This window comes from Heterocephalus glaber, unplaced genomic scaffold (assembly GCF_053883595.1).
Source record: "Heterocephalus glaber isolate CG9 unplaced genomic scaffold, H.glaber_assembly_v1.0 deba00001613, whole genome shotgun sequence".
NCBI classification, from domain to species: Eukaryota; Metazoa; Chordata; class Mammalia; order Rodentia; family Bathyergidae; genus Heterocephalus; species Heterocephalus glaber.
In genome coordinates this window covers 6,025,559-6,052,477 of record NW_028258384.1, presented here as the reverse complement: position 1 = coordinate 6,052,477, position 26,919 = coordinate 6,025,559, and the positions used below count along the sequence as shown (strand labels likewise).

The 26,919-nt window shown below is 35.1% G+C and overlaps 1 protein-coding gene across 1 annotated transcript; it reads right to left on the bottom strand.

Annotated features, from left to right (window-relative positions):
* Positions 1 to 11,408: 11,408 nt before the first annotated feature.
* P2ry10 (P2Y receptor family member 10) lies at positions 11,409 to 26,604 on the bottom strand. Its single transcript, XM_021246507.2, has 2 exons — positions 26,558 to 26,604; positions 11,409 to 12,470 (listed from the first exon to the last, which is right to left on the bottom strand). Exon 2 carries the CDS (start codon positions 12,419 to 12,421, stop codon positions 11,435 to 11,437), a length of 987 nt encoding a protein of 328 aa, XP_021102166.2. The 5' UTR covers positions 12,422 to 12,470; positions 26,558 to 26,604; the 3' UTR covers positions 11,409 to 11,434.
* Between the last annotated feature and the right edge of the window lie 315 nt (positions 26,605 to 26,919).

The window sequence follows — 26,919 nt, the reverse complement described above, 5'->3', positions numbered from 1 at the left end:
TATATGATCAGATCATACTGCGATGAAATTGGAGATCCATAGCAAAAGAAACTGGAAAAATTTCATAAACATGTGGAAACTGAACAACACACTTCTGAATAACCACTGGGTCACAGAGGAAATTAAGGAAGAAATCAGACAGTTCCTTCAATTAAATGACAATGACAATACAACATATCGGAATCTAAGGGACACAATGAAAGCAGTCTTAGGAGGGAAATTCATAGCAGTGAATATGCATATTAGGAAAACAGAACGAGCCCAATTAAACAACCTGATGTTGTACCTTAAGCTTCTTGAAAAAGAAGAGCAGGACAACCCCAAAGCTAATACAAGGGAGGAAATTAAAAAGATCAGAGGATAAATCAATGCAATGGAGACTAAAAGAACAATGCAAAAAATGAATGAAGCCAAGAGTTGGTTCTTCGAAAGAATTAACAAAATTGACAAACCTTTAGCCAACCTTGTCAGAAAAAGTAACGAAAAGGACCAAGTCTATGCAATCAGAAATGAAAAGGGTGAAATTACAACAGACCCAGCAGAAATCCAGAGGATCATCAATACCTACTTCCAGAAACTATATGCCAATAAGATGGACAACACAAGAAATGGACAGATTCCTAGATACATATGAATTACCAAAGTTGAACGAAGAAGACCTAAAAATTCTGAACAACCCAATATTAATCAATGAAATTGAGAATGTAATTAAAAACTTATCAAAGAAGAAAAGCCCAGGCTCTGGTGGCTTCACTGCTGAATTCTACAAGACATTTGGAGAGGAACTGCTGCCACTACTGTTTAAACTCTTCAATGAAATTGAGAGGGAAGCAATACTCCCAAATTCATTCCTGGAAGCAAGCATCACCTTGATCCCCAAAGCAGAGAAAGACCCAACTGAAAAAGAGAACTATAGGCCAATCTCACTAATGAACATAGATGCAAAAATCCTTAAAAGATACTGGCAAACAGAATGCACAAGATCATTAAGAAGATCATACACCCTGATCAAGTGGGATTCATCCCAGGGATGCAGGGATGGTTCAATATAAAAAAATCAATCAATGCAATACACTATATCAATAGAGCCAAGGAAAAAAACCATATGATTATCTCCATAGATGCAGAAAAAGCATTTGACAAAATCCAACATGCAGTTATGATAAAAACCCTACAAAAAATTGGAATAGATGGTCTCTACCTCAAACTGACAGAAGTCATCTATGAAAAACCAACAGCCAATATCATACTAAATGGTCAAAAACTGAAATCCTTCACACTCAAATCAGGAACAAGACAAGGATGTCCACTATCACCACTGTTGTTCAATATAGTTCTGGAAACATTAGCCACGGCAATTAGACAAGAGAAAGAAATAAAAGGAATAAAGATAGGAAATGAAGAAGTCAAATTGTAATTATTTGCAGATGACACGATGCTCTATATAGAAGACCCCAAGAACTCCACCAAAAGTCTTCTAGACTTAATAACCAAATTCACTCAAGTAGCTGGTTACAAGGTTAATACACAAAAATCAATAGCTTTCCTCTACACCAATGACAGACTCACTGAGAGAGAACTAGGGCAAATAATTCCTTTCACAATTGCATCCAAATAACTGAAATACCTAGGAATCATCCTAATGAAAGAAATCAAAGACTTCTTCTCTGAAAACTATGGCACTCTGAAAAGAGAGATTGAAGATGATATCAGAAAATGGAAAAACATCCCCTGCTCCTGAGTAGGAAGGATTAATATAGTGAAAATGGCCATACTTCCAAAACTGCTATATAGATTTAATGCAATTTCAATTGAGATCCCAGCCGCATACTTCATGGACCTTGAGAAAACAATCCAAAAGTTCATTTGGAACAAGAAGAGACCCAGAATAGCAAAAGCAATTCTAGGTAACAGAGACATGGCAGGGGATATCACAATCCCCAACCTGCAACTCTACTACAAAGCTACTGTGATAAAAAGAGCATGGTACTGGCAAAGAAACAGATCTGAGGACCAGTGGAACAGATTAGAAGATGCAGAAACAATGCCAGACACACTCAGCCATCTCATCTTCGACAAAGGAGCCAAACACCCTCACTGGAGGAAAGATAGTCTCTTTAATAAATGGTGCTGGAAAAATTGGGTTTCCACTTGCCAAAGATTAAAACTAGGCCTGTATCTCTCACCATGCACCAAACTAAAATCAGAATGGATTAAAGATCTAAATATTAAAATAGAAACTCTGAACCAGTTGGAACAGAGGTTAGGTAGAACCCTTGAAGACATCGGTGTAGGAAAAGATTTTACGAACAAAACCTCAGTTGCCCGTGAACTAGCACAAACAATCAACAAGTGGAATCTCTTCTTATTAAAAGGCTTCTGCACAGCAAGAGAAACCACCAGCAGTGTGAAGAGACAACCCACAATGTGGGAAAAAATCTTCACCTGCTCTTCCTCAGACAAAGGTCTACTATCTCAAATCTATAAAGAACTTAAAAAGATCAGACCTCTCAAATTTAAAGACCCAATCTGAAAATGGGCATCTGAAATGAGCAGACATTTCTCAGAGAAAGAAGTAGAAATACCAAATAAATACATGAAAAAATGTTCAACATCACTGGTCATTCAAGAGATGCAAATGAAAACAATGCTGAGATTCCACTTCACTCTAGAAAGAATGGCTGCTATCATGAAATCAACCAATAACAAATGCTGGTGGGGCTGTGGGGAAAGAGGAACCCTGCTCCACTGCTGGTGGGAGGGTAGACTGATGCAACCACTGTGGAAATCAGTATGGAGATACCTCAAAGAACTAGGACTGGAAGTCCCATTTGACCCTGCTATTCCACTGCTGGAGATCTTCCCCAAAGAATTAAAAGAACCATACCACAGTGATATATGTGCACCCATGTTCATAGCAGCACAGTTTGTAATAGCGAAAACTTGGAAACAGCCCAAATGCCCATCAACTGGAGACTGGATAAAGAAAATGTGGGTTTTATTAAACTGGAGTACTACTCAGCCATAAAAAATGAGCAATTAGAGACCTTTATAGCTAAGTGGATGCACATTGAGGTGATACTCTTAAGTGAAATAAATAGGACACACATGAATAAATTCTGAATAGTTTCTCTGGTGTGAGAAACTGAAAGTGTAAATAAGGACTAAATGTATAATAGGTAATGTGAAATAGGAAGAAAAGGGGCATGGGGGAAGGAAGTGGGATGGCTAGGGGAAAGGATAGAAGGGAAAGGGATTAATATGAGAAAATGGAAAAATAGGAACAAAATCTGTGTAAATAAGGAGGAATGGAGGGGTTGAAGGGAGGGCTGGGCAAGGGTGAAAAATAAGAACCAAGAGAGACCATGTAAAGGTGCAAATTTCCAATGATGACTGTCATTATATTGTATACCTAAAATGTACCAATGATTAGAATGAATAATCGATAATGTAAAATAGGAAGAAAATTTGCAAGGGGGTAGAGGTAGTGGGAGGGGCAGGGGAAAGGAAAGAAGGGAAAGGAAAAATGATGAGAAATGGAAAAAATGGAAATAAAGTCTTTGTAAATAGGGAAGGGTGGAGGGGGTGAAGGGAGGGCTAGGAATGGGGAAAAAATAAGAACCAAGATGCATTATGTAAAGGTAGAATTCCCAATGAGAAATGTAATTGTGTTGTATACCTACAATGTATCAATAAAAGAATTTAAGAAAAAAAAAGAATAAAAATTTATATTTTGTCTTTCTCATATAAGAAAGACCATGTAATATTTTTTAAAAAAGAACTTGAGCTGTAAACTTTCCTTCTGGAGTTTAAAAAAAAATCCTGGCTCTAACATTTACTAGCTACATATACTAGAACAAGTTACTCAACATCTCTGTAGTTTTTCCTCCAATCTGAAAAGTGAGGGTAATTATAGTACCTCATAGAGTTATTGTGATAATTAAATATGATGATCAATATAAAGACCCTTACAATATTAGGCTTAATGAGTAATAGCTATGTCTGTTGTATGTCTCTGAGCATTCATGTATATTTTTGTGAAATTATCTATTCAACCAAAACTTCATAATGAATTATTAAACAAAGATATGTATTTGCCACCAGGCTTTTGCCCATGAAGTTTTGTCTAATGATTTTTCTCAAAATTTCTTATATATAAGCTTTTTATTTTTAAAACTTTTTATGACCCAACTTGCCTCACCCCATCACTTAAATGTTCAAATTTTATCACTGGCCTTCAAGATCCTCTGTATTATAGGCCTGTAACATTTACAGTTTTGCTAATTACTTGTCTGCCCTATATTCTAATTAAATTATAGTATTCAGCACCACTCTACTCTCAAGTTTTTTTTCATTTTCCAACCTTGATACAAGAGTGTGGCCAAGAACACTTTCTGTCTCTATATATTTAGAATCAACTTGCAAACTTCCCATTGTGCTAGGTTACTGGAGACCCCTGCAGTTAGGTTCCAGTATCCTGCCCATTATATGTTGCAGGCCTGAGAAAAAAACTAAAAGACAGAACTGAGACACAGAAAGCGGGATGCCAGGATGACCAATGCCAGTGCAAGTGACAAAGGTGCTGGCCAGTCCCAGGCACTAACTTTTATTAGCAATCAATTGGGGTTAAGGCAAGATATGTGCAATTTCAATGCAAATTAAAGTAAAGAAGGCTCATAAAGGACAAGACAAAGCATTCTCAAATTAGAAACATAATAGAAAAATATATGGTTGTAATTAGAACATTGTCCTTCTAGTAAGAAGGTTTTAATTGTGGGAACGGAATTTGGGTGAGAGTTACTTTGACTTCAACATGTAGGCTCGCTTCTCAAAACAAGCCAATTGTGGTGTTAACTCTTCACAGCTTGCTTTGAGTATAATCAATATTACAGTCCCCTACATCAGGCCCAATGCAAATACAATTTCTTAGATTGTAGAAATTCACCACTCCATCTCCAGAAGTTTAGAAAATCTACTAGTCTATATTCACAGCTCCTGAAATTTTTCTACCTTTTTTCTTTTTCCCTTAGTATCCTATTTGAAATTGTTTCTGTAATTCAGCTTCCATAGTTTATTAATTCTGTGCATTCAAGATGCTGCACATATGATTTACTTGGATAGATGAATATCTAAGTCAACAATAAAACTAATTTCCTCTTTCCAAAACAAAATTGTGCTTAATTAAAATGTCAAGGAATCAAAAAACTTTATTTATTTATAGCAAATGTCAGACTTTGGGAAGTTATCTCTTCAAAGTCTTAGAAGATAATAGCATACTTTTACTAGTAATTACATATTACATTTGCAATGTACTTAAACGTTAGGTACTAACTCAAAATATTAACATGATGTCAATACTTTTTACTACTTAAAATGGTAAAGTGTTCTAAAATTAATTTTATAAGCAATTATATTCCAATTATTCTAGATTATATTCTTAGAAAATATGCAGAAAATTTTTTTCATAGAAGCAATTTTATAACAGGGGAGTCAAATTTTAAAACAAAAGCCTGATGCTTAGTATTTTAATAGAAATACTCACATTTTATAAATGCAATGAATTTAATTAATGAAAATTATGATACCTATGATTTTTGGTAGTATTTAATGCTTTATAGAGGTCAAAAAATCAAACCTAATCATGAAAACACTACTTTTAAGTTCATGTGAATTGCAAAAATTGTTATATTTCTCTCATTTTTACCAAAACCAACAAAAGTTTAAATAGTCTTTCATCAGTGTTATCCAGTTCTGAAAGGCTTCTAAGTGGATTTAGACAGATGTTTTCCAGAAATTCTAGGGCAACATAGGGCTTTAGTGTTGACTTATTGAAAAATCAATTAAATGATGTATTTTATTGTCGTACTCTTTGTTTCACAGTTTGAATATGTGACAATCATAAGACTATTAAAATTATTGTTCATTGTAATATCTAAAAGCAATCTAGCTGATTTCTTAAGCTGCCATATCATCAGATCAAGCATTGTCACCTTTCCACTTGACATTTTGTAAAGTTTTCTAACCTTTAAGAAAAAAAAAGGAATAGAAGGAAAAAATGGAAACAAAACTTGTAAATAAGGATGGGAAGAAGGGTTTAAAAGAAAGGAAGGGAATGAGAATGAAAAGAAAAATTGAGATATATTATGTACAGGTATAAATTCCCTGTGATGAATGTGATCATTATGTATATCAAATGTGTATCAATAAAATTAAATTTTAAAAAATTCAAGAATTAACCATTGCTTGCTTGGATTTTTTTTCTCTCTGACAACATGAGGATTCATATGTCAGAAACAACCCAAAGAATCATTTTAATGGTGGCCAAAAGCAAAGTTACATATTTTAATTTACCCACTAAACCACATATTCTGTCCATGAAGCAGCAGCTCTCATCAACCACTTGAAAGCTGGGAATATGAAGTTTGACCCTTGACAAATGAGGTCCTTTTTCTGCACAAACATACCAGGATATGTATTTCCAAATAAGTCTTTCAGAGTCATTTCTAGTTTTTTGAATTTACAAATTCATGTATTGAATAAATTCAATAAACAGAAAAACAGTGACATAAAAGTAAGATGCAAATATAAACATTATGAGGATTTTAGATTTTATTTAAAAAGTAAATTCCTGTTAAGAAGAACATACTGGGCCAGGGATTTAGCTCAGTGGCAGCGCACCTGCCTCTCAAGCACAAGGTCATGAGTTCAACCCCCGATACCAAAAAAAAATAAAAACAAAAAACAAAAAAGTTACTTTTCCAAAATATAGAACTGGATTCCAACAAAACAACTTAATAAAATTAGGCACAATGTTTAATAAGGCAAAATTCACACACATTGGTATAAGATTACAATATTCTGTTATGTCCTGGGAGGTGAGGGGAAAGTACTAAAACTGAAATAGCTTAAATATTCTTTTTAGAGCATTTACCATTATAAGGTAATATATAAATTTGATAATAAACTATATTGAGAAAATAAAACTTAATTGTTGAATCATACCACTGAGTTATTCATTTACCACTAACGTTTAGTTAACTATATATTTATAAAGATATTCCTAATTCACACAGCTTTAAATACAGAAAATTAAGATATCAGATCATACATAGTAATTTGCACAAAGTAAAAGTCAATATATTTTCAGTATCCTTTGTTGATACTCTAAAGTCTGAAACTTTATGAAAAGTTTAAATATTGGATATTCTAAAATTTTCTCCCTTTTTTTTTTTTTTGTACCAGGGATCGAACTTGGGTCCTTGCACTTGCGAAGCAGGTGGCGAAACCACTGAGCTAAATCCCCGGCCCCTCCCATTGTTTTTCTTTCTTATGAATACAGAGTTAAGAACACAACTTCAACACAAGTCTCTGCATGCCTGCTGTAAAGTGGCTGTTAAAGTTAATAGTCTTTTTTTGGACCTTTTCTTATTTCAAATTATCAAGTATTCATTTTAATCATACCAATAAAAGAATTTAAGGAAAAAAAGTTAATAGTCTTTTCTTGTAGCTAGTAATCAATGTTGTTTAAATTAGTGACAATTCTCAAACATCAATTGTAGGCAGAACCAATTTAGTAATGTTTTTGCAATACTGGCAACAGTAATATCAATCTTATTCCACTTTCTTCCTTTAGCTGGAATTTTGAATAAAACAATTTTATCCAATTTTATTCACAGCCAAAGGAACAAAGTATGTTCTGCTGAATGCAGATGGTCTTTCTGCCATGGCTTTCTGGCATGATAGTATATAAATACGGTTCATTATAGGTTTAATGTATACTAGATTGAATACTGTCTCCTACATGCATTACTGAGACTGATTAATGCTAAGTGGAAAGTCTATAGCACCCAAATTGACATTATCCTGGGAGTATTCAAATAATGTGTAATGTTTATTAGTGAACTGCTATTTTTTAAACATCTATTCTTAGAAAGTGTGGACCAGGAAAAATATAAAAAGGATTGAGCTATTTACACACAATGTATTAAAACATTAACCTCTACCCTTTCCACTTATAAAGAAAAGCAGTAGCCAAACATGCTAGGCCTCAGAGTAACAATGTCTTCATATGATACAGTAAATATGAAGATGCTTAGGACCTGCTGTTATCCAGACAAACTTTCTAAAATAAAGGAATATGTAAGAAAATATATCACTGATTTTATTTCAGGGGACCCTGATCTTTATGGTTCTGACCTCCTGTAACAGTAGTAAATTAATTGGAGTTCCCTCCCCAGAAGCCCTATGCTCATATACTGGGTCCTGTTTTAGGCAAAGAATTTCTCAGGATCACAGTCCTTCAAGTGATATGTAAAAGATGTGGGGCTGTCACAAATAACATATTCAATGATACAGTTCCCAAAACTAAAGGTTGAGAGTAGGATTTAAGGAATATACTTTCTGACTACAAATGAAGGCATGTGCCTTTTAAAAAATCATGACTAGGGCCAGGGACTTAGCTCAGTGGCACCAGGCCTGCCTCACAGGCGCAAGGTCCTGAGTTTTATCCCTGGTACAAAAAAATGACTATAATGAAAACACAAAATTATACAATATTAAATTCATTAATGTTATATAAGAGTTAGTGCTTTACATAGAGATAGTGAAGGTCAAGGACTTTTCTATGCAGGAATCAGAACTATGTATTATTACAGGTTATGTTGCCTTAAAACCTATACAATGGCCTTTACTGTGGTTAAATGCCCGGCATAACTTAAAAGCTCACTACGTAGTATTTTGGATTAAACAGGGTGTAATATTTGTAAGGACACAGTAAAATCTCTACTTTTGTATAAGAGGGTCATTTAGGAAAAATAGGTATTCGTAACTACAGCTAAATGAATTATACATACAATTGATTGTTTTCTATAATGAGCTATATGAAGATTTAAAATAATCATTATTTTTATACGTAAATAGCTACTGCTAAAATGCTTTCAAAGATCAAACTTTATTTGTACCATTTGCTTGTTTTTCTTTTTTTAATGTAATGAACAGGTAAACATTAACCAAGGCTTACTTGATGAACCATAAGTTCCAGGTTAATGAGGTACTATTTTTTCCCTTTGGGAAAAGCAAAGTTAGCTGTAAGAAAATCCTACTACTTACTGGCTCTCCATTATGAAAGGATGTGGGCACTCCCAACAGCAGACATTGAATATATTTAGAGATAAAGGTTTTTGGATGGTAGTAGGCCACTTAACTTCATTTTTAAAACAACATATTACTATAAAGGGCTTTCTTGACTCACGGATATTCCTAAATTGCTGATGACATCTCTAATCCTGTCTTTGTTGCTTTTAAAGATTTTGTTTAACACTCTAGCACTCGGACTGTTCCTTCTTTTCTATTTGAAATTGATATTTACAATACCTGATAGAATTTGCAGTATTAAGCCATACTTTTGTGGCATCAACAAAAATTTCTCAAATCTGAGGTGCAGTTTACAGTGCAAACCTTTACTTTCAAATCTAGTGACTTAAAATTCTAAATATTAACAATTTTAAGCCAGGTGTGGTGATGTCTGCCTTTTATCCCAGCCCTCAGGAGGTTGATGCCGGAGGATTACCGTGAGTTCAAGGCCAGCCTGGGCTACATAATGAGTTCAAGTCCAACCTGAACTACAAAGCAAGACTCAGAGTCATTTCTTTAAATTGGAGCCATGAATACAGTGATTCTGGTAATGCTACCTTTAATTCCAAGTACATTTGGAAACCCTATTTAGGCAGTGCTTACAGATTAGGGTTAATACAGTGCAGATGCATGAGCTTGCACACATGAGCATGCACACACAAACATACACACATTTTATTACTTTATAATAATTACAACTAGCAACCTTCTTTTTAAATTCCTCATTCTATTTTGTCTCTTTTTTTACCATTTCCCTTTTCTTCTTTGTACACCAAATGCATACATTCTTAGAAAATATGCAGAAAATGTAAGGAGAAACAATATCAGACATAAAAGGCAAACATGATGGATTGAGCTTCACAAATTCCATCCTGAAAAGCTGAAGGATTGCTTAACTTCAAATCTACCTTAATGATGCTGAAACAATATTCATAATCTTTGGAAGAATTAATATGAGAAGATTTCCAGGAAGAGATACAAATTATTTCTCGTACTCATTTACAATGTGATAATATTTTCCATTTCAAATGTACTGTGGGTTCTGCTTACAGAAAAGTTTCTTAAAAGTCTCATAAATTTGTTCAGAGTAATATGTAGTATTAACAATAAGGCATATTTTAAAAAGTCTATATTTTACCAAATGTTCATCATTCAGAATTACAGCTTTCTTTAATCTATTTATGGGTTTCATATGAACTTTATTATCCCTTAAGTATATTTCATGGAAAATAATGAAATATTTGGAATTATTACACCCCTTTATCATCAGAACTCTTTAAATTGGTACATTATTAGAACATTGTATCTGTCATTGACAACCTTGCAACCTAAATACTGATATGGCTACAAAATTCAGATTGAAATGGCCTTGATCTAATATGGCTTATCTTTTGTCTTTCTTCATCATTGAAATCAAACTTAGTATTAACTCAATAAATATAACAACACTATCAAAGGGAATAACTTGAGCATATGTGCTGTATTCTGGGCAAATTTTGTCCTACCACTGTTTATCCCAGTGCAAGATGCTTCATTTCTCTGAGGTCCCATTTATTCATTTGTGTCCTATTTATTCATTTCCACACAAGAATATCTGTATTGGAGGGGCCAAATAATATGCTATATATGAAAATAGCTAGCAAAGTGACACCCCAGAATGCAATAGACTTCCAATAAATTTTCCATGAATGAATAAATTTACACAACCTTACTTCAGTAATAAAGTTATGGTCTGGAAACATGTACACTTTGCTTAAACCCTTCATGCCCCTTTGCCTATGATTTTATCTCTTAGGCTGGATATTTTTATTGATAAATGAAGGTCATATGAATGAAATCTTATCTTACCTGTTAAAAAAGATCCCTGTATTGATTGTATCTTATTAATAATATGCAATTTATGAATAAATTTTTAATCTAAAGTAGTCAATTTTTATGTGGTTAAAAATATCTGTAAAAAATTGTACTCAGGCAGGGGATGGAAAATCCAAGAACCAACATGAGCTACAATTTAATTTCAAACCCAGCCTGATCTACTCAGCAAGTTCCCAGGGCTCTTAACTAATAGAATGCCTTAAATTAAAAAAAAAAGAAATAGGTAAATTCTATCTTTCATTCTCATCCCACACTTTTCATATTCTGCCTCCACCAACCTTGTGACCACAATTGTCACCAAAAAAATATCTATTTCTGTTGTTTCAAAGGTTCAATTAAAGAAATTGTCTGGCTGATAATTCTGGCATTTGGAAAAATCCAAAGAACATAGGTAAGCAAAATCATAATTAAAAAGTTATTTTATTTTTTACCTAATCATTGATGAACCACTGTCTTTGCTCATGAGACGAGAACGTGTCACAGAGCTGCCATGGCGAGATAGTTGGTCACGAAACTCTGAAGCCATGAAGTAATAGAGAATTGGATCAAAAAGGCAGCAGAGACTTGCAAGGCAAACACAAAAAGGATGGAAATACAGTGTACTTTTGACAATGGAACAACTGCTAATAATGGTTTCCTTTACCATGGTATAAAAAAAAAAGTTAATATGATAGGGAGTGAAGCAGATAAAGAAGACTGCAGCACACATGAAAACCATCCGTAGTGCTTTTTGCTTCTCATTGATTCCTTGAAAAGACATCGGTGGTTGTCTTAAGGATATAATCATTTTCCAAGTACAACATCCAATGACGATTACGGGAATCACAAATCCGGCAAGTTCAGCAATTGTAATCATTGGAACCAAAACCACTGCCTTCATTTGCTTGTAGCCAAGATCAGCAAAGCAGGAGTCAGTGTTGTTGCCTAAGTTTGTGCTTCTCAAGACAGGAAATGGCAAACAGGCAGTCCCCACAATGACCCAGATGATAACACTGATGCCCACATCGTACTTATGCTTCCAGTTTCTGGCTCTGAGTGGCTTGAGGAGAAAGAAGCACCTCTGAAGGCTGATGCATGTCAGGAAGCAAATGCTGGCATACATGTTGAGATACTTCAGGTAAAAACACAGCAGACAAAGAGCCCTCTGGAAAGGCCAGTGGTGGCTGATGTAGTAGTAAATCCGAAGGGGTAAGGACAGCACATGAGCAAGGTCAGCCACAGAGAGGTTGATCATAAAAATGATGGCTTTGTTTTTCTTGCCAATGAAGCAGCATAGAACCCACAAGGCTGCACTGTTGGCCAGAAGACCAGGGATGAATATGAGGATGTAGGTTGTTGCATAAAGGGAGTATTGAAATTTCATACTAGTGACATTGCAGTTAGTCTCAATATTGCTGGTACCATTGCTATCCATCTTGAATATTTCAGTATATTCATCAAGTTATGCCATGGATTTATGATCTCTGCTCAAAGCCAAAAAAAATGAGTAAAATGATTAACTAGTTCTTAGTCAACATCTTGATCTCTTTTTTTAAAAGAGATTGAATATTAAAATTAGAAGGGGTCTATTTACAGAATAAAATGCAAAAGCTTAAGCAAAATTTAAGACTGACCCAGTCTCCCAGTGAATCAATTAGGAAATCATGGAATTATCTCACAATTGCTTTCTCAAGATTCTCCATATTAAGTCTTACAAGGAAGGTTGTCTTGAAATATTCAATCTATTGTTCTCACAAAGGTAGAAACAATATAGCATTTGAGTATATTTCTTTTTCCTCTAAATTTTCCTTAGCAAAAGCACTGATTAGAGTGAATGTTACTCACTCACAATCACAATGGAAGAAATTCAACCTCATCTTTTAGATGCCTTTGCTTCTCCTTTTTTCACCTTGCTCAATGGGTCCCAACTTCCTACAACGAATTGTCACAATTTAGAAAACGGCCTTCCTACTTGGGCCTACATTATTTTATTATAATAGCTTGTGACTCTGAGGTTCTTCTTCAGTTCATCCCCCTTGGGTTATGTCTCATTACACATTTACCTGAAAATCTTCATTATATGAATTTAAAAACTGAACTAGTGTATTTCTCCCCATGTCATCTTGGAAGAGAAAAGACCAATTTCTCCCTCTAAGAGGAACATTGTACTAGTATGACATCTTCAGCATGATATATTTACCAACAGTCACAGAGAACATTGCTAAAGGCACCAGCAAAGCAGAACTACCAAAATAATTTCTGAAAATAATTTGAGTTAATATTTTTCATTCATCAAAGTACTAATTACACGGAGACATTTTTTGACACCTTTAGTCATATTGTATGCTTTAGCATGGGTTTTTATTGTGTATTATGTTAGGTTAGGGAGAGAGTAGGGTAATTTTTAGAGCTTCTCAAGGTCTGGCCATGAAGTTGTACAAATTGCAGATTATAATAGAAGGATAGCAATTGACTAAATCTTATTTTAATTATTTTGTAAATATTCAGACTGAGAAGGACCTTTACAAATGATCTAATTTGGACTCTATTTAATACAGGTTAAAAAAGCAAAGAGAGGAGTTTATCATGTCCACAAATCTCTTGAAGGGAATATCTGGGACTTCAAGTGCAAGGACTAGGGACTTATTCTCCAGAGAAACCCTACTTCCCATATTTTCCCTCCAAGGACAAATTTTGCAAACATACATTCTGTTGTTAGCAGGGATGATTATTGTAGTAAGGGCTGCAAGTAAAATAAATAAATAAATAAATAAATAAATAAATAAATAAAGTTATTTATTTGAATTTGTTTCTTGGGTGAGGTTTTTTTTGTTTTTTTGGGGTTTTTTTGGTACCAAGGATCGAACTTGGGTCCTTGTGCTTGCACAGCAAGAGGCGAAACCACTGAGCTAAATGCCCAGCCCAAGGTAAGTGTGTTTATCATTTTTGCATTAAGTAAATTTACAACAAAGGTGTGATGTGGTTTTGGTGTCTCCTCATTAGTGGCACAATGGCCTCATATTATATTCAGTCACACTCTAGTACATGGAAATGTGATAAAAGAACAAAATCCCAAGTCATGAATTCAAAGACAGAAAAGGGGCAATGTTATGAGCTGCCATATTCTAAAAGGTATTTTCAATTTTGCTCACCCTACTTAGCATACCTGTGATACATCTGCAAGAGACATTTAGTCATCTTGTACATTATGTATGACTTACAATAGAGGATGGAGGGATGGTCACATATGAAAAGGCAAGAAATCATCGTGTTTTAACTACCAAGGATGAATCCCAGAATCAACAAAAGAAATTTCCGCGTGTATTATCTAATTTAATTCTTACAAATGTTGTAAGAAGTAGAACTATTATTACCTTCAGAATGCAGATGACAAAACTGAGGTACAGAGAGATGTAGTAAATTTTCTTAAGTTAGAAAACTGCAATGATAGGATTTATCATAATGCAAGTATTGTGCTTTGGATCTGGAATGTCCCCTACCAATGCCTCACGCATTCAGAGGCTGGGCTCACGGAAGGTAATGGAATTACCAGAGGGGGGTGCTGATACAGCTGACTTGCTGTTAGGAGATGGGACCTGGTTAGAGGTAGGTCACTGGGGCCATGACCTGGAAGGGTACATCTCCCTCTCTGGCTCTTCCTTTCTCTACTTCCTGGACACTATGATGTGAGCAGCTTTCCTCTATCCAGGCCCTCACACCATACCAGTTTCTGTGTTTAAGACTGCTGAACTTAGACTGAAACTTCTGAAACAATGAGCCAAAATAAACTTGTCCCCCTTTAAACTGTGAGTCTTGGATATTTTGTCCCTGTGATGAAGAAAATGATTAAGGAAGCAGGCTTGGTTTTTTTTTCTCTATGCCACTTGAAATGATAAGGAAAATGACTAAGAGAGAAGATTTGCTACTTTCACCATGCCACTGGTCTCTTCCTAAGAGGGGCTATAGTAGAATGCAGCTAGCTTAACTGCCATTCATTTCAACATGTGAAAAAGAATTATGGTAGAGCTTTTCTAATTCCATAGTAAGACACTATGCTCTTATGACTCTAAGATTCCTATAGTCTGGCTCTCAGGACAGAAGTAAACACCTGCTCATATGCATGCCAACCATCCCTCCCCAGTACCCATTTTGACTTCAGTATGGGCATTGCTTCAAACATTATGCATACAAAAGCTGAGAGTAAAGTTTACAAGTGCATTTCAATTCCAAGAACTAAAAATAGCTCACACTCATTCAAATCAAACTTCCACTTTTGCATTAACAAGCATAGCTGTTTGTTTTTGCTTCATTGGTATAAATAGTTGCACTTACTTAAGGTATAGTTGATCACACTTCTGTGTTAAGTAACAGTCTAATCAGAGAAAACAGCAAGCTAGAGTTCAAGTTCATACCTCTTTTTTATTGTGACTTTATGTGCCTCTGAAACTCACAGTTTAATGTGAGCTTATTGTCTCATAGTCTGCTTTCCAAAATTTTTCTTTTTTACAGACTGAAGGAAGGTAGGATGAGTTTTTCCCAAATTTTTCAGTGAAAATTAAATAAAAGTCCCCTTATTGGGGAACATTAAGTGGAATTTATTTGGGGTTGGGCAGAAATATAGTCTCTTAGAGGGAACATTTAGCTCGTTTTGAACAATTTGTATATCTCTGCAATTTAAGAAAGGAAAACAACCTAAGAAAATGCAAAGTATGTTCTCTCTCTCTCTCTCTCTCTCTCTCTCTAATTCACCACCCACTTTATGTTGCCAATCTTTCTCCCTTTCAATCTAGACATATTTTTGGTTCCTGTCTCACAAAGAGATGTGATATTGGTGGTTCACTGCTAATTCAGTGCTTTCTTTTCAGTCAGTACCATGATTATCTTCGCAGGCACTTAAGTTAGAAATTGAAGAGTCCCTTAAATCCCTGTCACTGCACTTACCCTCTTTATATATTCATATATCCCATGATTTTCACTTCTAAATTTTTTTCCAATCCATATCTTCCTCTTTTCATCATCCTGCAGTATGGTAGCTACCAAACAGGACTGCTTATACTCCAGTCTTGCCCCTTATAATCACATTCTTATACTCTGTACAATACTAACATTATTATTTAATGAATCCTACCATGTATTTTTAGGAGAAGTACTTCTGGTATATTATTTTGTTGTTCCTCACAGCAGCCCTATGATTATTTCTGTATTACAAATGAGAAAGTTGAGGCTCAGAGAAATTAAGTAAGTTGCATTAAAGCAAAAATAGTTGTATGGGGTAGGGAGTGATGGTGTAGTATAATTGGAGTCCATGCTTATCTCCATACTCTATTATCTCTCTCAGGGCATTTATCAAACTTGTTGAAATTCTGTTAGATTTACTTCTCCTTGATGGCAGGGGAAATACCATCTCTTGATTCATTCTAAACCTTTTTACAAGTAGCCCAGGTGATCCTTCTTTGATATGTCATGTGTTGCTTTATTTAAAATCCTTTACTGGTTCTCATTTCCTGTTAGCATTTATTCTAAACTTCTCACTATGGCCTCAAAGCCTTATCTATTATGGCTTTTGGATCCGTAGACATCATTTAATTCTATTCTCTTCCTCATTTTGCTCTCATTTAAGTTACATTGAGATGCTGTAGTTCCTAGCACAGGCCAAGCTTTTTATATTACAAAGACTTCAATACCTGTGTATGCTGTTCTCTCTATCTGAATTTGCTTTCTGCAGATTTTTCCATTTCTGTCTCCTTTTAATCTCAGTTTTCAAATAAGAGAGACATTCATCATCAACATTATCAAGGGAATCTTACTTATTACATATTCTCATACTCTTTATTCGTTTACTTTATTGCATGAACAGTTTTAATTCAGATGTTGTTTACTTGTCTATTGGTTATTTCACTTGCAGCAGTGGTAACTTCATGAGCATCATAAAAATATATGTTTTGTTCATCAGTATATAACCAAAATCCAAGCTACAATCAACTAACCATTCAAATATTAGTATAATTGGACTGAGTTCATATATGGTACAAAGCTCTTAATTAAAATCTGGGTAGAAGCACTACAAAGTAATGAATGCCTTTACATAGCAGCTAATACATTTCTACTACTTGCTGTTTCCCTAAATTGCTGTCTTCAATTTAGGTGACTAGCATCAATATTCCCTATTGGAAAATAGGAAAGGTTAGTTGTTAGTTTTAATTATCTCAACTTAACTAGCTTGCAAGCCACTGAGGGGATTAAATAGATACCCCTTTAAGTCCAGTCACTAACTTTCCTCCCTGGCACTTGTCCTCAGTTCTGCTTCTTGTCCAACATGAGGTGAACAGCTTTCTTCTGTCAAGTCTCTCCACCATAATGGTGCTTTCTTGGAAAGAGACATCTACGGACTTAATCCCCTAAAAGCATGAACCAAACTCAGCCTATCCCATTTTAAGTTGTGGTTCTTAGGCATTGCGTATCAGTGACAAGTAAGTGACTAATACAAAAAATTGGTTCCAGAATGCTGTACTATGACTGAATCTGACCACACGGTTTAGAAGCCTTTGGAACTGATTTGTGAGAGGATTTGGAAAGGTCTGTAGATGCAGTTTAAAGCAACCTTGGGATATTATAAGTAGAGCCTCATGAATGATTCTGGTTGCAGCTCAGGAGACCAGAATGTGGAGAATAAAGATGAGGTTCTCATGGTTTCAGTTGGGAACAGGGACTTCATTCTATTATGGCAGAAAGCCCATCACTCAATTAGCATAAATTTGCAATAAATTAGCCAATTAGTACAAATTCCACAGGCTCTGTATGAACCCTGCCATGCTCTCCAACCCTAAGGAACCTGTGCCTTTTGTAGATAACATTCTTTTTAATTCTACTACCAACATCTAGCTATTAAAATATTCGTTGTAAGAATCATTTTGATCTGTCTTCTACTCTGAGTAAGTACTTCAAAAATAATGATACACAGGGCTAGGGATGTAGCTCAGTGACACTGCCCCTGCCTCACAAATGCAAGGTCCTAAGTTCAATCCCCAGTACTACTACTACTACTAATAATAATAATAATAATAATACACAGTGTGTGAAATATAATTATTATCTTAAGATTTTATTATGAAATTTTGTTTTACTTTTTATAAAAAATCTCTACCACCAGAAATAATGCATGGCAAGAACTGATATGAGTAGCATAGGTGATTAAAAAAACTTCATGTTATCCCAGTATCATCCCTCTTAGCTAAGTAGGACAGGAATATTGCTACTGCAGTTTTATCTGCTAAGGAGATACAGGCAAGAAAGACATTTCTAATTCAAGGTTACAGAGTCAGGTTATGGTAGAACTAGGATCAGAACCCAAGTTTATAGGCCTCTTTCTCAATGTACTTCTCACCATATTGTACTACTCCTATCAAATTATATGAAATAGAGCACCACAAGCAAGGGAAGATGGCACATATATCAAGCTAGGCCCCTGTAGAGACAAAGTTGGAGAGAAAATTATGTTATGTCTGTGGAAGAGATAAAATTAACATTAATCTTACTTGGCCTGAATTATCCACTCTTCAATTTAAGTCCTAGAATTCCTTCAAAGCTGAGATTAAATTGTCTCTCTTCAAGAAAAATTTCCATAAGCATACTAAACTACACTAATTGTTATCAGTGTCATTAGGGACTGTTATCAATGTCATTGGGACTGAATACTTGGCAATTCCTCTAACAAACTGAAATTTTGTTAAGTGTGTATCCTATATGCTAATTGCTGAGGATGGTGGAGGTGGAAATTCCAGATAAGAATAATACCTGGCTATTGCTCTCAAGAAGTTTATGTATCCATGAAGAGATAAACATAAGAGTACTAAACTAACCATGATAAATTTTAAAAACATGGCATGAAAGAGGTAATCGAGCTAAAAACATGTTATTTTGGAAGCAGAAATTAGTTATTCAGAGAAGGGGAAGACTGAAAGTGCATCTCCAAGCATGTCAATGTTCAATGAGCAGTTTTGGAGATGTGTAGGACACATACAAAGAAAAGATGGGAGAGAGATTCGAGGATGGATTGACAACATGTAAAAATACCAAATGTACAAAACTAAAATTAAATACACTAATAAAATGGAATAGTAAGCATTCTATCTGAGCTGGTGAATAGGGTAAGAGTTAGAGAGAGTGGAATGGGATATAAGATTAAGGAGAAGCAGTGGAAAAGAAAATAGATTATAAAGGTAGATGGGACCAGCACATAGAAGCTTGTGAATGCACTGTATAGGGAATCACAAATGATTCTGAGAAAAGATTTAATATTGCCATACTTCAATTTTAGAATTAACACACTGACAACAATATGAAACATGGATAAGAAAGATGGGACACAGGAAGTCCAAATAATTTATGAGTAAATAAAGTGATCAGTAGTCCAGGTTTTCCAAGGTTTGAGGGCTTCCTTGGGCATAGGATTTTCAGAGCAGAAACTGTGACTGTCCAAGGCAACAACAGAGTTGGTAACTCTACTCATGCAACAGTCAAAATGATAAAGAATAAGCTCTGGACTTGGTATGACAGGAGAATTATAGTCTACAGCAAAAGTCAGATATGGAATTGACCAGTTTTCAAGACTATTTGAGGAGTCCAAGATAATTACATTACATATGAAATGTTATAAATATAACACTGTTTGCATATTTCTAAACAGTCTCATTATACAACAGCTACCAGCACTCACTTCTCCTAACAATTTGAATGAATTTACCTCTTCTTTATTCCAGAACTTTGCACATTTTTACTGTCTGTCAAATTTCATTAATTCCTAACTTTTCAAATAACTTTCTCTCTAAAATACAGAGCTCCATTACAAATGGAAGCCCACTAACTTGCACCATACTCTCCTAGAGACATCAAATGACTGTATCTATCCATTTCTTCTAGCAAATTCCTTCATCCTATTTGACCCCCATCCAGGCTATATTAAATACTTTATCAACTACTCTCACATAAGAACTACACCCTCCTGGTTCTATATTTTTCTGCTAAATCAGTTTACCAAAGCCCTAATCCAAGATAAAGTCCACAATCTATTTTCTTTCTTTCTGTTCAAATGCTTGAATATGAAAAAAACAGGGTATATTTGCAATCATAGTAAATATGAACAATCTCCAGTCTAAGGTTTTTGCTCTTTTCCCATGTACCACGATAGTATCTTCTGTTTTCACAGTGGCTATTCAGCACCTTCACAACTCTACCTAAAGTAATCTTCCTCAAAACCAGGAAAAAGGCAAGGATGTCCACTATCACCACTGCTGTTTAATGTAGTTCTGGAAACAGCCACAGCAGTTAGACGAGAGAAGGAAATAAAAGGAATAAAGATAGGAAATGAAAAAGTTAAATTGTCATTATTTGCAGATGACATAATACTCTACATAGAAGACCTGCAAGAACCCCACCAAAAGTCTTCTAGACTTAATAACCAAATTCAGTCAAGTAGCTGGATATAAGATCAACACACAAAAATCAATAGCTTTCCTCTATAGGAATAACAGACTTACTGAGAGAGGAACTGGAGAAACAATTCCTCTCACAATAGCATCCAAAAAACTGAAATACCTAGGAATCAACCTAACAAAAGAAATCAAAGACCTTTTCTCTGAAAACTATAGCACTCTGAGAAAAGAGATCAAAGAGGGTATCAAAAAATGGAAAAACATCCTTCCTCCTGGGTAGGAAGAGCCAACATAGTGAAAATAGCAATGCTTCCAAAACTGCTATATAGATTCAATGCAATCCCAATTGAAATTCCAACAGCATTCTTCACAGAACTTGAGAAAACAATCAAAAATTCATTTTGAACAAGATGAGACCTAGACTAGCAAAAGCAATTCTAGGCAACAAAGACAAGGTAGGGGGTAGCACAACCTCCAACCTGAAACTATACTACAAAACTACTGTGATAAAAACAGCATGGTACTGGCAAAGAAATGGACCCGAGGATCAGTGGAACAGATTAGAAGAGGCAGAAACATATCCAGACATACTCATCCACCTCATCTTCGATAAAGGAGCCAAACACCCTCATTGGAGGAAATATAGTCTCTTTAATAAATGGTGCTGGAAACACTGTGTTTCACCTTGCCAAAGATTAAAACTAGACCTACATCTCTCACCATGCACTAAACTAAAATCAAATGAATTAAAGATCTAAATATTAAAACAGAAATGCTGAACCAGCTAGAACAGAGGTTAGGTAGAGCTCTTGAAGACATTGGTGTAGGAAAAGATTTCATGAATAAAACCTCAGTTGCATGTGAACTAGCAGAATGACTCAAAAACTGGTATCTCGTCTTATTGAAAAGCTTCTGTATTGCAAGAGAAACCACCAATAGAGTGAAGAGACAGTCCACAATGTGGGAAAAATTTTTACCAGCTGTTTCTCAGAAAAAGATCTACTATCTAGAATACATAAAGTTTAAAAAATCAGACCTCCTAAATTTAAAGGCCCAATCAAAAAATGGGCATCTAAGATGAATAGACGTTTCTCAGACAAAGAAGTAGAAATAGCAAATAAACATATGAAAAAATGTTCAACTTCACTGGTCATTTGAGAGATGCAGATGAAAACAATGCTGAGACTCCACCTCACTCCAAAAAGAATGGTTGCTATCCAGAATCAACTAATAACAAATGTCGGCGGGGTTGTGGGGAAAAAGGAACCCTTCTCCACTGTTGGTGGGACTATAGTCTGGTGCATCCACTATGGAAATCAGTATGTAGATACCTCAAAGAACCAGGATTAGAGGTCCCATTTGACCCAGCCATTCCCCTGCTGGGTATCTTCCCCAAAGAATTAAAAGAATCATATCACAGTGGTCTATGTGCACCCATGTTTATAGCTGCACAGTCTGTAATAGCTACAACTTGGAAATAGCCCAGTTGCCCACCAACTGGAGCCTGGAGAAAGAAAATGTGGGTTGTTTTTTTTTATAAAATGGAGTACTACTCAGTCATAAACAACGAGAAATTAGAAACATTTATAGCTAAATGGATGGACTTTGAGCCTATATTCTTAAGTGAAATAAATACAACACACATATGTAAATATAAAATAATTTCTCTCGTTGAGAAACTGAAAGTGTAAATAAGGATCAAATGTATAATAAATAATATGAAATAGGAAGAAAATGTCCAAAAGGGAAGGGGAAGTTGGAGGTTTAGGGAAAGAAAAGAAAAGGAATAACATGAGAAAAGTATTAAACAGAAACAAAGTCTTTGTAAGTAGGGAGGGGTGGAGAGGTTGAAGAGAGGACAGGGGGATGGGGAAAAAAAAGAACCAGGATGTATCATCATTCAAAGGCACAAATTCCCAATGAAGAATGCCATCATATTGTATACCTACAATGTACCAATAAACTTAATGAATAAAACATAACATAAAATAAGACAATCTAAATTAGATGATCTTTACCTCCCTTTAAACTCTAACTTGGCATGACTTTGGGGGCACTGCCCTTGGAACTCCTACCCCTAAATATCACCAGCATTGCCAACACCACTCTAATTCTACCATCTCAGCTTATATACTGATTTATATTAAACTACTGTAAATACATATCTATGTATTGTAATTGCCATTAATCATATTATATATTATAAATAATCATAGAAGATATCATTCCAATTTTATGGATGAGGAAACTAGGCTCAAAAAGTGATCTCATTTACTTGAAGATGTTGAGGTCAAAGTCGCAATCAGAAAGGTGGAATTTAAGTTCTGGGACTGAGTTACATATTATTTCTCTAGTACCAACTCTACAAATCTTCACCCTCTTGATCCTCCTCTTCTTTTCACTCTCATTGTTAAGTCATCAGCACCATTAAGTAAATATGTTTATCAAGTTTGCCTGTGGGCTTGTCATCTTGTATAAGAAGGATAAATTAAATAGAGAAAGTAGGTTGTTTGGGAGGATGCTTCCATCTTCAAGGAGACAACATATATCTATCATTTAAAAAGTTAATATATTTTGCTTTATCTGACTTATCCCACATGAATTACACAAGCTAGTCTGATCTTCATGACCATGTTGTTCATTCAATCACTTAAACCAGAGCCAAGAAGTAGCAGCTAGAACTGAAAACTGTTATTTTCTGAAGTAATTGAAGTCAATTTCATTGACTGAAGGTTAATGAAAGTTAATTAATGAAGGTTAATTTCATTAATCTTGCTTGACATCAGAAACAGAGAATTGAATATATTTTGAAAAGACTACATGTTTTCTCTGTTAATTAGAAGAAATAAAAATAACTTTATCTTTAAAATTAATTAAAGCAGTTAGACTACTCACAACATAACATCTTAAAGTTTTAAGTTTGACTTGCCACGTGTGGCTTTTATTGGATTTTTAATCATTTAGGAAGAAGCCCTAATTAGATATCATGTTTGCAGTTGGGAAAATATTTTATAGATAGAAAGAATCATTTTCTTTGAGCAGACTTAGGATCATATCATGACTCACATGACTCATTTATTGGTTCTCCAGGTTGAAATAATTATTTTTGTATCACTGGGCATCATTTATCCCATTTGGAAAAGTAGGACTCTACTATTTGACATATAGGCCATTGTAAACATTCAACAGAAAATGAATGGGAAAGTAATGATTTTCATTTCTGGTATCTAGTAAAACATTAAATAAATGTGAGTTCATTTCCTCTTTACTTGTATACAGAGTCATCTCTAGGGCTTTAGTTTGATCCTATACTTTTCTCAGTTTAGAGTATCCTCAAAGAAACACACTTGTTAGGCTAGGTCTAGAACAGTAATTCTTATAGTGAGTGTATTGAAAGCATTTGTTATTTGAAAAAAATATATTAATTATTATAGTACACATACATGGGAAACAAAATACAAACAAAATTACTTCTATAATATAAACTGCTAGAAGTACAGATACATAAAATCTCCTTTGCTATTAGGCACAACAGTACTTGGAAAATTTCAGTTTCATGGGTAGATTTTTCTGTAAGTCCAAGCTCTTATTCATAGGGTATCAAGTCCACAATGACCTTATAGTGAAATTTGTGTGTTTATCAAGGGGAACCATGGCTTTAAAAGATTAAAAATGCTGAATGAAAATCATTGTCATTGTAATAGTCAGATTTTAGAACCCTTTCTCATGTTTTTTGTATTTTATCATATATTTATCATCTTTTAAAATAATAAGCTGTGTTCCAAAAGTTGAAGCTATTATGATCAGATTACCTGAAAGAAATATATGGGGATTAGGGAAGATTACTTGGTTCTCTTGATGATGTGAACTACATTTCCAGAAGGTCCACTCTAGTTATATTTCTTTCATATGGCCCTGTTGTTTACTAATCCATGACATATACCTCTTCTCAGTTATCCAACAGCTTATAATCAAATCATTTTATTACTAGGACCATCTGTCCTAACCCCTCCCCCATTACTATAGATGAGATTATTGAGACCATATTAATGAAGCAATTTGTCCAAGGCTACATAAAATGTTATTAATACAAGAGTCTATAATCTAGATTTCTTGACTGCTTGTATGTTGCTATATGTACTTCATCACTCTGCTTGTGAAGCATGTGAATTAATAAGAGACAAACATTTCCCTGTAAAATATCTTGATCTGGAGTATAAGTAAACCTTTTGGCCAAAAGCTTGTACATAAAGAAAAAACCATACCCCACCAGCTATTGTCCTAATTGTTGGAGCACACTGAAATTGTGGTTTCACAACAATTATCTCTGTCTTCTTTGCTAGAGGTATTGCAGGGTCTATAGACTTCCTTGGCTCATAGGACCTCTGCTCACTCACCTCAAACACAGCTAGTCATGAAGTACCACCAAAAACCACCCAGAAATGTGTCCGTTCATTTGGAGTCTTGTGCTACCCTATTGCGAGGGTTTGTGAAGCTCATAAAACATGAGCTCAACCACTTTCTCAGCTGGATCCCCCCAAAATGCAATTGACCATAGAAGGACCTATGCTTGACCTGAATGTCAAAAACAATCCTAAATACATGACTGGTTTCTCAGTGTAATTCAAGTTGCTTGCCACTTCTGTATACCTGCATATCACCTACTTTAGCTGTGCATAATTTTACTGTATTTAATTGCTCAGATAAACTCTCTAATTAATAGAAATGGCAGTGACTCTCCACATCCATTTGAACAGACAAAATAAAAATATCCTCACTTGCAAGATTCTTCAAATTGAGAATACTCTATCACTTTATTTCTCTTATATGAGAAATCCAGAGTAAAGCTAAAGAGAAAAATTAAAGATTGATAATAGGAAGTAGAGAGATAGGTCATTATGAAAGAGAAAGGCAATTAAGAGATGGAGGAAGGGGGAGAGAAGGAAGGGATAAGGGACGACAAAAAGGAATTGGGGTGTGTTATGTACATGTACCAACTCCAGACAAGGAATGTAAACATTATGTACTGCAAACATGTACCCAAAAAAAGAAGGAAGAGGATCAAGAGATAGGTGGAAGGAGGAGAGTAGGAAGGCAAAGGGGATGAAAAAAGGAATTAAGGTGGGTGATGTACATGTACCTACTTACCCCAAAGAATGTATGCATGTACTCATAAACTAAAAAAAAAAAGTAGGAACAAAAATGCCCTTTCCTCCCTTAAAAAGAAAGCACAACAAAATCATTTATCATCCTATTTAAACTGATCATGGTTCCCTTGATTTTGCAGAGTCCACCTTGAGAGACTCTCCAACTGGAATTTTCCTTTTCAACTTAGTCAACTTAGCTCAGAACGAGAGAGATGCTAACACTCTTTAATAGTAACCATCACTGAAAAACTAAATGCTTCACTTTTGGGCTCTTCTATCAAACAGGACTGAAGTTTAGACTCAAAAAAATTATCTTTTAAATGTTCAAGTAACCCCTCTTGTCAGACTTTGAAATCCTCTGGCATATTTTATCTTTTTCTAACCTAAAAACCATCAGGGTCCTAAATACATTCATAGTATTCTCTGGAAGATACAGGCTACTGTAGGGGAAGTGTAATATGTATTATAATGCGTATTATAAGGCACAGATACTAGTTCCAGCTTTGCCACTAACTAGCTGGGCAATCTTAGGGGTCTTAATGATCTAAGTATCTCTGCAAGCTACTTACCAAATCAATGATATTATGGCTGAAAATCCTCCTTCATTTTGCAAGTAGATAAACTATATACAGCAGAAATTCCCATCCCCTTTATTAGATAAATTAGTCAAATAGTCCCAATAAGTTTCATTGAGCACAACTCATTGCTTTCTTTGTGCCCTCTTTCTAGCTCCCACTCTATGAAGACCCCTTAGCAAAGAGTAACATGCATCACAGAGTCTATGCTCCTGGCACACTGGTGGGGACTGATGGCACTAATCCTAACTTTGAACTATGGTAAAAGACAAGAGCAGTCACCTTTGCTCACAGTGTCGAATTCTGAGATGAGAAACTAGGGACCATTTCAATTTCCCAGCTTCTCTATTTATCTTTATGGTCCCACCAAACCTCCCACATGGAATCACCAACTCCCAAGGGCTAGGCTGTAACTTACCCTGGAGCCCAGATGGGGTATGCACTCTTGTTTCTTTGCAATGAGCTAGAGTTTTTTTAAAAGCCTAACTATGGGTGACACCCACACATCCTGTTGATAACTGAAAAACTGGTTGTTCAAAGAGGAAGTTGAGTACATTTGGTGTCTCACCACAGAAATCTTATTTGCCTAGACCGAAAGTAAGTCCCTTGAGCAGATGATGGTAATCAAGTTTTGCTTCTTTTTTATTTCCTTGGTACAGAGAGATTCAAACAGGAGTGAAAAGTGCTGCACAAACAATAAAGTCATATCAGCCTTCCTCACTGTTCCTCAGCCTGTCTTCTACCACAATTCACATACTTGTCTCACTAGATTCAATTAGT